General features: G+C 43.7%; 1 protein-coding gene across 1 annotated transcript; it reads left to right on the top strand.

Moving 5' to 3' along the window:
• Positions 1-527: 527 nt before the first annotated feature.
• On the top strand, positions 528-7,828 carry LOC145400443 (sulfotransferase 1C4-like). The gene is made up of 8 exons (XM_080272957.1): positions 528-701; positions 1,910-2,055; positions 2,918-3,119; positions 3,525-3,651; positions 3,791-3,922; positions 4,376-4,542; positions 5,897-6,005; positions 7,716-7,828. Exons 1-8 carry the CDS (start codon positions 528-530, stop codon positions 7,826-7,828), a joined length of 1,170 nt encoding a protein of 389 aa, XP_080129083.1.
• Positions 7,829-14,819: the final 6,991 nt, after the last annotated feature.

Below are 14,819 nucleotides of genomic sequence, written 5' to 3'. Positions count from 1 at the left end.
ATGGTGGTGGTTGTGGCTGTGGTGGTGGTGGTGGTAGCTGTGATGATGATGGTGGTGGTTATGGCTGTGGTGGTGGTAGCTGTGATGATGATGGTGGTGGTTGTGGCTGTGGTGGTGGTGGTGGTAGCTGTGATGATGATGGTGGTGGTTGTGGCTGTGGTGGTGGTGGTGGTAGCTGTGATGATGATGGTGGTGGTTGTGGCTGTGGTGGTGGTGGTGGTAGCTGTTCAGAAATGACCCTCATTTGGGAACTCGACCTTCAAAGCACTTGCTGCAAAGCAATGTGAAATTTACAGACGGGTTCAATGTGGATAAGTGCTGAGTGGCCCAACAGAGCTCTTTCCCTTCTATTGTGTTGCTTCGTGGCCAGCATCATATTGTAGTGTTAATCTCTATTGAAACTCAACATTCAAAATGGAAAGATGGCAATTTTAGGCCAAGTTAAAATGAATGAGTATAGCTAGTGTGGGCTGGGAAAATACTGACCACAATTAACTGTCTATGGGAAGGCAGGTGTCTGAGGCAGGATGAGCAAGCAGCTGGCTTCTGGACATGAGGTGGTGCCCATGAGTGAGGAGTGGATGGCAGAGAAGCCGGAGACAAGACAGCTCTTCAACAAGGGAATGGTGCGCATCATGCCAGAGGGATGGCTCTACCCCTCCACGGCAACCTTCTTCCTTGACAAATTGCAACATTTTAAGGTGACTTAACTTCCCAGAGACAGTATTTTCACGGGCTAAGAAAGCTGCCTAAGACTACTTCTCTTATAGTATACTTTGTACATTAACTACAGTACAATTTGTTATCGCTTGGCATATTATCCGCATACCTTTAGAACAACACAAGGGACTCTTTACCAGCCAGAAGCAGAGTTATCCTTGTAAGGTAAATATAATCTGGAATTTCCTATGCTCATATGAACAAAGTCCCTCACTGCTGTTAGCTGCACTTCAGTCAACTTATCTTCATTTTCACTTTAGTATCCATGGAACTGGAATGATTTTGCATGTATAAAATTTTTTGATTAAAAAATAGAACTCTCCATTACCACTACCGAACATATAATTCCTGTTATTCCAAGTGCTGAACTACACAGAGCTTCCATGTAACAGTGAGAGTTGATAAAGGAAGGACTTGTTTATAACAGTTTAGTACTAAAACACAGCAAACGCACAAATATAAAACAAGTAGACAGCCATCATAGTGTGCATACCCCCGCCAATACCAGTACCAGACAACTCAGATTCCCACCAAAGCTTAATTAACTTTTTCTTGGCCCATGACCCAACTTATCCACAAAATTTCATCAAAATCTATCAATAACATTTTGAGATATCATGTGAAAAATAAAATCCTGAACTGCAACACGGGCTCTGACCACCACAAAAATATAATCAACTTGGACGATGACCCACATAATCACAAATTTCATTGAAATCCATCCTCAGCTTTTTGAGATATCTTGTGGACAAGAAAAGAAAAAAAGAACAATAAATGTCCTCAACCAAGACCCTGAGTCACATCACTAAAACTTAATCAACCCTTCTTTGGCTCCTGAACCATTAAATCACAAAATATCATTGAAATCCATCAACAACTTTTAGAGATATCTTGTGGACACACAGACAAACAGGGGTAAATACATCACCTCCTCTCATTTTCGTCGGCGGAGGTAAAATATACAGAACAAATTAAAAGCTCTAAAAGAACTCAATCATCTATTTTGGACAATGTGAAGAATGGCTAGCATCAACTTTTACAAAAATCTATGGGTACATTAAATTATGCTTGCCCAAACTGGCATGTAGTGTACGCTGGACAAGTGGACAGAGTCATTCTTGCTCACTACAGTGGAATATATACCAGTACTTTATGCTGAAAATGCACTACGTGGCAACTGCTGTTCCAGTTCCGTCCTGATGATGTGGTGGTGGTGACCCATCCCAAGACTGGCACGACGTGGACGCAGGAAATCCTCTGGACGATGCTCCACAACCCAAACCTCATCAACCCAGACGCCAATGAAACGCTCCTGCTTCGATCTCCGGATATTAGGTATAAATGAGTTTCTGATCACTTTTACTCTTATGTACAGGTCACACGTACAGTATAATCGCCCCTTGCATTGTGCAGGTTTCGCTTGCACGAATACACCTTCTGTGGCATAATAAATATATATATATATATATATATAATGATTCCACTTGAACGGAAAATTGATCCCTTCCACGCAGAATTAGAGCTGATAAAATAAGTTGATGTGTCAGTTAACAGTGCTCCCGTTCACTCTGTGGCTTGGAAAATATATGTAAAAGTCGCAAAAAATATGAAAATCGAGACTCCTATGCAGTTCATTGCAAGTAAGAGCTTATTTGAAGCGTTTTGTCGATATTATCTACTACTGTTTCACAACAGGCCTATAATATCTGTCACATGTCACTTCAACAGACTGGCTGACCAACAACTGATATGTTTTAAGTTTTGTTTTGTTATATTTTTCTAGAGGACAAAATAGGAACCCTGGGGAAACCTTGATTTCGTAGGTTCGTGATACAGTGGATGACAGACTGCAGAATATGACACGATTCATGTGTCTGTAAGTAATAAAACATATGCTTGTATAGTCCTAAACGGCCTGGAAGAAACTCCTAAATGTCCAGACTACAGCGTTACTTGAGCACTGTCCCTGTGTACTGTATGCAAAGGCTGATGGCTTAGAAAAATCTGAATTTATCCGATAACACAAGAGAGGTGGGATCTTTTTTCTCTTGATTTATATGTGGAAGAAAAATATAGGTTTGTGTTATAGATCTCCCTTTATCGCAGGAAACTGGGCTAAGACAGCTGGATTTTTGTAGACTGTGTCATATTAGGATTAGATGATTAACATTACATTTTTCATTTTGCCGCGGTACAGTCAGGATATGCTGCATGATGGGAAGGCCATACCCGACATGAGGCCGGAACTGTTTACCAACAAGCTGGACAAGCTATGCCCAGGCCGGAACCATGAGGACGGGGTGTTGCTGCAGATAGCAGAGGTCATGCAAGGACCCCGCGTCATCAAGTCACACTATCCAATCACCCTCTTCCCACCTAACTTCCTCGACATCACTAAGGTACCCACTGACACTACCACATGACCCTCTTCCCACACACAGCACACATAAGGTACCCATTAACCCCATCAACTTCGTCTCACATCACATGTTGAGGTACCTATTAACGCTATCCTATCACCCTGCTCCCATCTAACACACTTGACAGCATTAAGGTACACATTAAAACTGGCCTCATCACTCCTTTCCCACATTACGTATTAAGGTGCCCATTAGCAATATCTCATCCCTCGGCCCACCGAAGGGACTTGTTAACACTACTCCTCCTGCCACCTCGTGGACATTATACTGTACACACGTATTAGCCACTTGCGAGGGGTATTATAACGTTACTTGCAAATGTTTGGGGCTGACTGTTTAAAAAAAAGAACTTTGGTTATAATGATGACAGTTTGGTTGTTGCAGGTTGTGTATGTGGCCAGGAACCCAAAGGACACTGTTGTTTCTTTTTATCACTTCTGTCGTGTTATCAAAGTTTTCAACTACCAAGGCAGCTTCGAGAGCTTTGTTGAAGAATTTATGAATGATGGTTGTAAGTATCTTTGTATTTATTATTTCGTAGTGTGTTTTAATCGAATATAATTATATGCTAAGTATAAAAAAATGACCATCAATAATGATTTACACAAACTGGTTACGGTTCTTTTTGCTGTGCGGTGCATTGTGTACAGACACTGCCGTTAAGGTGCTGACAGCCACAACCCCCCATCGTACTGTACAGTTTTGCCATCTTCCAAGGAAGCCACCTTGGCTGAAAAAGCATAGTGGAGGCATCCAGAGCCCACGAGATGTTCCTGGCTCAGGTCTGTCCTTGTGAGATAATGGTCAGGGTGGTTTCCTTGGCAGATGCAGAAACAATTACAGGTGCATGAGACGTACACCTTCGTGGCAGAATCGATGTAACTGGCAGTTATATAAATGACCCTCAACTTCCTCCCTGTTCCTGGATTGAAGAATGATGTAGTACTGAAAGACATCTTCAGCGTGTAGTCCACCGCCTTCAAGTTCAGATGAGCCTAAGGCCACAATTCCAAAAGACTAGTACAACCCCAACTCCTCCCCACTGGTCATGGTATAAAAAAGTTCAGAGACTCCAAGCCTGGGTTCTGATTCTGTCCAACACTTTCGCTATTCCAACAGGGTTTATACTGTACAAATGTCAGATTTCACATATGATTCAAAATTTTCTGGCTCTAATACATCTGCTGTACAAGCAGCCAGGCTCAGTGTTAATGCAATGATTGTGTTGCCAACAGTGTTACTTGGACCATACTGGCCCCATTTGGCAGACGCATGGCGACGGCGAGATCATCCAAACCTGCTCATTGTCTTCTATGAGGACCTACAAGCTGACATCATGGCGGAACTTCACAAGATTAACAAGTTCATAGGAACCAACTTGACTCAGAAGCAGCTGGAGAATGTAAGCCAGTATGGAGTTTTGTCAAAACCACTCACTCAATGCATGTACTTTATTACAGCATACAGTAAGCTTGTTGGTGGCAAGATTATCAAGACAGATTTATATATATATACATATATATATATATATATATATATATATATATATATATATATATATATATATATATATATATATATATGGTTCACGACCCACCAGGGAAATAACCTTCGGGAGCGTTCTTCTTTCCACGTACTGCATTGGCGGACACAAGGGTTGCTGTGGTTGAACCAGTGTCGCATACTATAAAGTATGCTTGCACCCTGTCGGCTTGCGCAGGCCGATTACACTTGGTTCACAGGCTACACACACATCCAAAGTCACTCCAACACTACAATTACACTTACAAACACTTCTCACCCTTCATACAATCTCTACTAGACAGCCTAAGCCACTTTGGTAGAGATACATTGGCTGTAACGTTCCAACTTCGGTCGGGATAGGCCGGTCCTTCAGTGGACACACAAACGGCTGGTGAGATGAGATTATATATATATATATATATATATATATATATATATATATATATATATATATATATATATATATATATATATATATATAAGAGATATAGTGATTTTCAAAAAACAAAACCCCTGACAGATTCATATGGTCTGGGGAATTGAATAAGAGGTTAAGCGATTATTTTAGGTTGGGACAGTGAACAGTTTATGGGGTCTGAATTGTGTTAAAAAGACTTTTAATTAATCTTCTATAAGTGTCACTGACATGCAACGATTATATGGCAGACAATACTCACAGAACAGGTAAACCCGACAGAATAGGTAAAACACACCTCGTGAGGTGTTTTTAACTGAGCAATATCGTTTCACTCTACTGAGCTTCGTCAAATTACTCAGAGCAAAACGATGTTACTAGTAAAGACCTCCACCTCACAAGGTGTGTTTTTACCTACCCACTGACCTATCAGTAAAATACCTCGGCATAAACCCTGACACCAGTACAGAATACGACACTCCTTAGCATGTACATAGTATGGATGGGTACTGGCACTCGAACAAACAAACTATAAGCTGTATTTATCAAGCAGTAAATAGTGAAGCAGGTAACCAGTAGAGAAAAATCCAGTCTGGCTGGCCGCACTAATTTGAATTATTTTCCACGAGGTGGGGGGAGGGACTGGAGACAACTTTGGCCTCATATTTCCTCTGACTTATATCCTCACAACAAACAAAACACCTTGTTCCAAACGTTCTCACCTCATCTAAACCCGGGAAATAATATGATGAGTCTTATGTTTCATGACATGATATACGGGTCTTGAAACTTGCCTTAAATTTTTTTTTCTTCTCAGGTAGCCAAACAAGCAGCTTTCCCCTCAATGAAATCACGGGGCGAACCTCTGTATAAGGAATATTTTAACACAGAGGTTCTCGAGAAATCCGGGGGATACATCAGAAAAGGTGAGTTCTGATCCTGGCAGATTGGAGATGAAAATAAATAAAAGCAGTCATTGATTATGTAATGGTGGATTAAAGGCTTAGAGGATGAGTTATAGATGCAAAATCAATAAGATGGTTATCAAAAGTTCCAGAAAACTTTGCGGTATTAGCTGAGGTTAAAATTAAAATGAAAGTACAGTGCATGAGAGAAGGCAGAGATCACTAATGGAAGAGAAAGGTATACAGAAGGGCAAACTGCTGAATGTTATAGGACCAGGCTGAGACAAATATAGCAGATTATTGGCGGCATTCCCGTGCAATCAGGAAACTTACTGACACCTTTTCCATACCAGTTTATTTCTGATTCTCTCCTTTTACTATATTATTGTGTGTTATTCATGCAATCTATGTCGATATTAAAAAGGAAGAAGAAGCAAAACAGAGAATATTAACTCCAAGGCACCGGTTCACGTCATATGACGTGCGTCGACAAACGACAGTTCACGTCATATGACATTTTAATTTTTTGCGAGCATGTTTCAATTTCCTAGCGTGTCAAATTGACTCAAAGTATTGTCACAGCCTCTTTGGTGTGCGGGGTGACGCTGGCTGGCGGTGGTATGGGGCAGGGGTGGGGGTGGGGGAGAGGTTGGAAGGCTGCCTAACTGTGAGGATAGAAGCGTGGTGGAGGGTGCTGCGAGGCCCGCACAGGGAGAGTATGGGAGTATGGCCTTGAAAGCTGGCCACAGAGAGTAAGTGCGTGCTTTTGATGTGTTTATTGTCTTTTGCAATTGATTTGTGATGGAAAAAAAATATTTTTTTGGGAAAAACAAAATTCTAAAAAACAGCCCGGTTGTGCGATGTGGATAGGTTGATCCACCCCCAGCTCCTAGGGGTTAAAGGGTAGCTTGGAAAATAAATCGCTAAGGAAGAGGTGATAGGGAGCCTCCTTACCCGACGAGAGCCTATAAAAAATTGAACTACAGTAAATGAAGAGAAGGCTATAGAGAGAATGTGGAATGATCTGGATAAGGATGTACCAGAAACAAATGAAAAAATCTGGTATGATAACAGTAAAAAGAAAGGCAATGCACAGATTAAATACAGACATGGATGTGATGTGAATAAGAGGCATGGATGGATATGGCTAAAATGTATCAAGAACGTGCAAAGATTGAGGAACAGGAATTAGTAAATGAAGCAACACAGATAATAAAAGAAATCAGGAAGTGAGTGTATGATCAGCAACGGAAGAAATGTGTGTGAACAGCACAGGAATATAATGAAATACAATATAAGTATTAAAAGGTCTGTATACTCAAGCTGCTTTTTTTAAATACTAAAAATGAGCGCTTTGCAAATGTGGTGTATGAATTTCAGAGTCTGTATATCATGAAAATTTAACGAGCCAAAAACGAACAAGTAAATAAATACACACAGACTTGTATCTGATAGGAAAGAGAAGGATACCGTAACTTCTTGTGTAGGTATTTGAATGTAAACAGCAGGATACAGTAAATTCTGATATAGCGTATAGGACAGAGAGAAGAAGCAAGATGACGTAGAGGTAGAGTACAGATGAGTGGGAGGGGTGGGAGGTGCATGAGGAGGTTGAGAGTTTTAAATCCCTGGGAACCGAATTATGTAAGCTTGGTAAAATGGAATGCTTAGGAAATATGGGTGAATAAGTACAGGTCACTGAAAGCAAACACTGGTGCCCTATTCCCACAGGAGTGTCAGGTGACTGGAAGAATCACCTGTCGCCAGAACTGAACCAGAAGATGGACCAGTGGATCCAGAAACACACCGCTGAGCTTGGACTAACCTTCAAATGGAGCAACTGAGGTTATTTTCACAACTGTGGCCACTGACGTTATGTCCACCACTATGGCCACGGGACACCTCACACCCTATGTCCATCACTGTGTCCACGGCCTTTTTCGTACTGCTTCTGGCTCCGCTACCACTTACACCTCGACTGCCCTTGGACACTTACTATGTACACTAACTCTACGGTGCTCATGCTGGCTGCAGATTTAACCCTTAAGCTATAAGAGGTTAGTCTGAATAAAATAAGTGATCATGGAACAGCAGAGGTGTTGCATTATTTTTTTACCTGCTTTGAACACAAGGTACATGACAGCAAAGAGTGCCTACTTTTTTTTTTTTTGTTTAAAGCTCTTGGAGAAAGTTGTGTTTAAACTTTCACACTACCAATGCTTCTCAATTTGCATTACCCATATTCACTGGATGTACGGTTGTTAATAATTAAAGTTCTGAAACTATTGTATACGACAGACTGGAACCCAAGTGATATTTTCCGCTGTGTGTGTGTGTGTGTGTGTGTGTGTGTGTGTGTGTGTGTGTGTGTGTGTGTGTGTGTGTGGTGAGACTGAAACTAAACATTCAGCTTAATAGCAAATTATATGTGAGTTTAATGATATAATAGATTAAAATAACTTTTTACACAAACTGGACATGTCAAACAGTAATTCAGGGTTGTTTTATGCTTCTATCCGTAAGGAATGTAAAAATCGATTTATTCTGCGGAGTGTTCTTCTTTACCCTGCCTCATCATCATCACAGTCTCTCCTGCACATTCTTGTCTGTCCACATCCCATCCTTTTCTGACCCCGCTTAAACTCTATTCCCATCATATTTACTGACGATAACCGCTGACTCCCCGACACACAGCCAATACCATCCACACTACAACATCCACCTTCAGAGTACTCTCCCTCCACCTCGCCCAACCAACCACCACCATCTCAGTCCACTCCACACACTGACTGCTCATCCACATTTTCTGCATCCACTTAATTACACTGTTTCGATCTCCACAGTATCTTCCCTCCACCTCGTCCTATCAACCACTTCCACATCAACCCACTCCACACACTGTCTGCCAGTCCTGCACCTGGATGTATTGATTCACTTATGGGGACTCAATGAAAAGGCAAGAAGTGACCCCAGCCCACCTGTCCCGGCAAGACATCCCCTACCAATCCCATTTCTATCATCATCCTGCCTTTCTTTGCAACTATCCACCAGTCCTCTCATACCCTGCCCAGCCCACCTATGCACCCTGTTGATTTACATCTGGTCCCTATCTTCTCAGCTGACCCCAACCTCACTCTGCCCGGCCACATCTTAATCATATATACTCGTACCTTAATGTCTACATGAAATCGTAAGGGGCGGACACTGGACAAAGAACAGGGTGATGGGAGAGTGAATTAGTGGTATGAAGGTTACAGAGTTTCTGTGTGTGGATGAGGTTTGTGAGAGTTACAGAGCTTGTGGTGCGTGTGGATGACAAGTGTGAGGGTTACAGAGCTTCTAGTGTGTGTGGCAGAGAATCAATGCCTAGAGAAATAGGAGAACATCACAGAGAGCGACATCCCACACCCCAGGCGACTACCATCCAAGGACACATCGCGGCGGTGGGTGAGAATGGGTGACTTGCCATTGATGAGTTTTTTTCTGTTGTTCTTTATTTATTTGGTCTTATTAATCATTCGGTACACGGTCTTACACGCTGGTACTGGGTGGCCATAGCACACCCGGTTGCTGATGGTGAACCCGATGCCACCCATGACTAGTGTTTGCGTCGAGAAAGAAGATACGCATGGCTTTTGGTTTTTGCCTTGGTCTGTGCCACGTTTGGGGGAATGTGTACATCAACATTGTCTCTTGGTGGCATGTTTGGCAGCACAGTCCGCTCTTTCGTTCCCTCTAATCTCAACTTGGCTAGGTATCCAGTTTAGGATGATGTTTTTGCCTTGTTCTTTCAGTTCCTGAGCAAGGGAGAGTACATGGGTAATGAGGATGGATGTTAACTTTTGGTTGAGTGGAGGCAAGTGTCTGTATGGCTGTCAGAGAATCTGTGTGTATAACGTGGTGTGACTGTGGCTGGTGGAGAGCGTGCTGAAGGGCACCTGCAATAGCAACAAGCTCAGTCTGTAACGTGGAGACTCCATCTAAGAGTCTCCATACTTTAACAATTTCATTACAGATCATGGGTTCCCCAGCAGTGTTGAGGAGGTCTACCGAACCATCAGTATAGTATGTCAGGGCTCCATCCAGGGAGGCAACACGCATGCTTTGGAGGGATTCCTGGCGTAGCTGAGCTGTTGCAGACGTTGCCTTGGAACTGGTGGGGGTGATGGTATGCAGGTGGATGGTTGGTGGTGCCCAGGGTGGAGGGATGATGATGTTTGGGTGTGTGTGCTGGGTGGCTGGGCTATCACTGCTGTGTTGATAACTGAGCTGCATACCTGGTCGAGTTCGCTGTCGTGAAGTGTTTTGTTCAACAAGGCCACCAGAGTTGATGCAAATGTTCGGAAAAGGTTCCTTAGACTGGCTCTGGTCAAGGTTACAATTTCTTGGCTGTCCGGGTTTGGTATTTGTGGTCTTTCTTGCACCGTGTTGGAGGAGCGTACTGTTGCTGATTTTGGTAAGGAGTGCTTATCTGTTGGCTGGGGAGGGGATGTACTTGGAGGTACTTGTTGAAGAGGGATGGAGCAGATGTTGTGTGCAAGGCTGGGGGTGAATGAAAAGTGTTCTGTTCTCTCTCTCTCTCTCTCTCTCTCTCAACGCTCCATACCACTCGGCAGACTACCCAGTAATTCAGGGCTGCTGCACCTAACAAGCGCTATAAACGTAAAAGCCATAAGGGAATGTCGAGGGGCAGATTGCTGTGGCCTCAATATAGGAAACGCTACCTCCCCTCTTTGCCAGGACGGGGAGAGGGGCGGGAAGGGGTCGGGAGGGGAGGAGAGTGGTGGGGAGGGCTTGGGAGGGGAGGAAAGAGGTGCAGAGGGCTTGGGAGGGGAGGAGAGAGATGGGGGGAGGCGGGATAAAAAGGGGATGGTGAGGGAAGCTGTGGAAATGGGGATAGAGGTAAGAGTAGAGGAAAAAGGTGAACAGCATAGAGGAGGATAAGAACGAGGAGAGGGGAGATGGCGAACAGAGGGAGGTAAGTAGGAATAATATGGAGGGAGGGGGGGGGGTGTAAAAGTGGAGAAAAGGGAGGAATGCTAGAAAAACCTCGTCAAAGGAAGGGACTGGTAAGGAGAGGAGAGGTAGGGAGGGGTGGAGAGGGAGAGAGGGAGAGAAGTGTTAAGGAGAGAGTGATGTTGGGGAAGAAGGGGAGATATGGGGAGGGGGAGATTTTAGAAAGGGACCATTGGAGAAGCGAAGGGGTGAGAAAGGTGGGGAAGAAGAGGGACATGTTGGGGGTTAAGGAAGGATTGTTGCAGATTAGGGGTGTCGTGGGAAATGGGAAGGGAACATTGCAGGGGTGGAGTGGGGGAAGGGGAAGAAATGGGATGGAGTAGGGGAAGGGGAAGGAATGGGGTGGGGTTGAAAAGATGGAAAAAAAAAAAGGGGTAGTGTACAGGAAGGAGCAAGGAAGGGGAGGGTAAATTAAAAAAAAAAAAAAAAAAAAAAGGGAAGGGAGAAGAAGAGACAGTGAAAGGGTGGGGGCAAGGAATGGGACAGAGGGACAGTGCACGAAAGGATAGACGGGGAGGAGAGGCAGTGTACAGGATAGAAAAGGGACGAGGGAAGGGTACTATGGAAGGGCAGGGTAGTAAGGCGTAACTACGAGTGTATAGTACATTTCCTAAGCACCTTTCCGGGCGGCTGGGTGGCGTGTAATATTGGCCTGATAGCAGTGTGGACCGGGTCGATGCAGCACATTTTCTAAAAAGCTTTCTTATCTACAGTAACGGGGCAGAGCAAGAGGCAACAGTTGGCAGCTCTAACCCTCCTTTCTAGTTTTATTCCTGCTGTCTAACTGTCTTTCTAGTTTAATTCCTGTCTAACAAAATCTCTGGCTTTATTCCTGCTGTCCTGCCCCCTTTCTTGTCTTATTTCTGCAGTCTTTACTCCCTTTCTAGATTATTCCTGCTGTCTATCTCACTTTCCCTTTTATTCCCGCTGTCTAGCCCTTTCTAGTTATATTCCTGCTGTTTAACTCCCTTTTCCTTTTATTTCTGCTGTCTAACTCCCTTTCCCTTTTCTCCCCTGCTGTCTAACTCCCTTTCTCACTTCTCCCCTGCTGTCCAACTCCATTTCCCTTTTCTCCCCTGCTGTCTAACTCCCTTTCTCACTTCTCCCCTGCTGTCCAACTCCCTTTCTCTTTTCTCCCCTACTGTCTAACTCCCATTCTCATTTCTCCCCTGCTGTCTAACTCCCCTTGCTCATTTCTCCCTTGCTATCTAACTCCCTTTCTCGTGACTTTTATTATTTCTTGATGTAGCCAAAGTCTGTATTCCTGTCGGTAAACGAACGCCATTTCCTAAGCGATTTATTTTTCTTTTTACACATTACTGTACATCCAATTTCCCCATACTCTGATAATGTACAAAAGGATATTAACTTGCCATATCCAAAAATTAATCGCTCAGGAAGAAGTGCTAAGGAGCTTCCGACTTGAATGCAGACCATCGGAAGCTACGTGTCCACTGTGTCCTTCAGAATTCGTCTCTAAGGGCACGTCCACACCAAATACTTGCTGGTGCGGGCGGGGCAAGATTAGTCCCACAAACCAGATTATTCCCTTCAACACGACGACGTCATAAACTGATATCTCTTCTTCTTGCTGCTTCAGACAGTCCCTTACTATAATCCTTTCACCTTAACTTGGTCCTGATTTCCGTCCTGCAGTTTATTTCACGCAGCTCAGTGGCGGAAAAAAGACAATGCTTGCGAGGGTTGCTATCTCCAAGAGAGAAATAAAAAGCGAAAAGACTACTTAAAAATCAGACAGCACACAGAGAGCGCATACCTCCTCCGCCAACGCCTATATCGGACAGTTCAGATCACCACCAAAATTTAATCAACTCTTCCGTGACCCATGACCCACAAATCTACACAATATCACTAAAATCCACCATTAACTTTCTGAGGTATCTTGTGGACAAACAGACCAACAGGGATGGATACATAACCTCCTCCAAATTTCGTTGACGGAGGTAGCAATCACACTCTAACTGAAAACTCACAACTGAGAGTATGAGAGTAATGGTGGGTGTGGTGGGTGTGTTGGGGTGGGTGTGGTGGGGTAGGTGTAGTGTGGTGCATGTGTTGGGGTGGGTGTGGTGAGTGTGTTGGGGTGGGGTGAGTATCTTGGGGTGAGTGTGGTGGGATGGGTGCTGGGGTGAGTATGTTGGAGTGAGTGTTGGGGTGGGTGCGCTGGGGAAGGTAGGTTGGGGTGCGTGTGCTGGGTTGAGTATTTGGAAGTGAGTGTGTCAGGGTGAATGTGTTGGGATGGGTGCGCTGGGGTAGGTAGGCTGGGAAAAATGTGCTGGGGTGCGTGCTGGGGTGAGTGTGTTAGGGTGGGTGTGCTGGGTGCGTGCTGCGGTGAGTGTGCTGGGGTGAGTGGTGCTGTACTTCCACGTGGAAGTGAATAACATTAACTCGAATATATTTCCAGGGCGCCCACCCACTACAAAACAAGCCAATTTGGTTCTATGCAAATGTATTTTAATCTCCTTCTATTTAAATGTGAATATTTTTATACCGTTACTGAGTAGGAACAGCCTAGCCTGGAGATACTTTTATAGGGGTGACCTCACAGGACGTGGTGTCAGTCAACAGACAGGCAGACAGATAGTCAAACGGATCCTTGAAAGTTGGGAAAAAGTTGTTCGTATATATATATATATATATATATATATATATATATATATATATATATATATATATACGAACAACTTTTTCCCAACTTTCAAGGATCCGCTCCATGGGAAGTTATCCCGTAAAGAAATTACAAAGTACTATAAGACCTGGAAGTTGGAAGATAACCAGAACACGGCCGCTTTTAACACACCAAAGTTTTCTCTACAAATTTAGTAGCGATCGCTTGATTACAGCTGGAATTTAGCGCCAATTTCCGTGCGAGCCGGGGATATCTAATCCCACGCAACTGATTGGCCGGCCTGGTTTATACTGCTAATTCCCTCGGGCTCTACGACCTCGCCTTAAGGCAGGTCTGTTTTACACACTCCTGATGCTGCTCCTGCTCCTGCTAGCCCGCCCCTACCTCTGTCCCCTCACAGCCTACCTAAAGACACGACGATGCGCTTCTGATTTTATTTTGTGTTATCACCAGACGATTTTACTCAGTTAAGGAGACACTTCACCCTGGAGAGGTTAAATACGGGATGCATTTATCCCGTCAATAACCCTTCTCTCCTAAGATGAGGAATATCGTCTGGTGGTGGAACCAAATAAATAATACGTCATCAGACTGAATGTGTTAATGCAGATTTTTAAAAATGGTGTTAAAACTGAAATCCTTCCCTCTCTCAGCCTGTGTCTATTTTTACCTGCATTGAAAGATGGTAGGTATGCGAGAGTGGCGCGTGCTTATTTTCCTCTTCTTGTAATAGTAGTAGTAATTAGTCTCCACCTACTACATAAGTGGAGACTATTGTTTTTGCTGTTATTATTATTACTTCCGCCTCAGAGTCTCACAACAACTCCAGGAGAACCTGAGTCTGCACAAGGAATCTAAAAGGCTCAGGTTATGTGTCCTGGCATGGGCTTTTGCTGACAGAAAAAATCCAAACCTCCCTAATGGGTCAAGGTCATTGTAAGAAACAGTAAAAGGATACTGGTGACTGTCCGGAAGACAGTAAACGAACCTTGGCGGACCGAACGCTAAGAGTTTATTTCGTTTTATTATTAGTCTCCATCTACTGTCTAGGTGGAGACTACTGTTTCCGCTGGTATTATTATTATTATTATTATTATTATTATTATTATTATTACTCCGGCCTCAGAGTCTCGCGACGATTCCAGGAGAACAGGAGACTGCACAAGGAA

This window comes from Coenobita brevimanus, chromosome 52, assembly GCF_032717465.1.
Source record: "Coenobita brevimanus isolate Jiangsu-jjx chromosome 52, ASM3271746v2, whole genome shotgun sequence".
Classification (NCBI taxonomy): Eukaryota; Metazoa; Arthropoda; class Malacostraca; order Decapoda; family Coenobitidae; genus Coenobita; species Coenobita brevimanus.
This window is presented reverse-complemented; position numbering and strand designations above follow the sequence as displayed.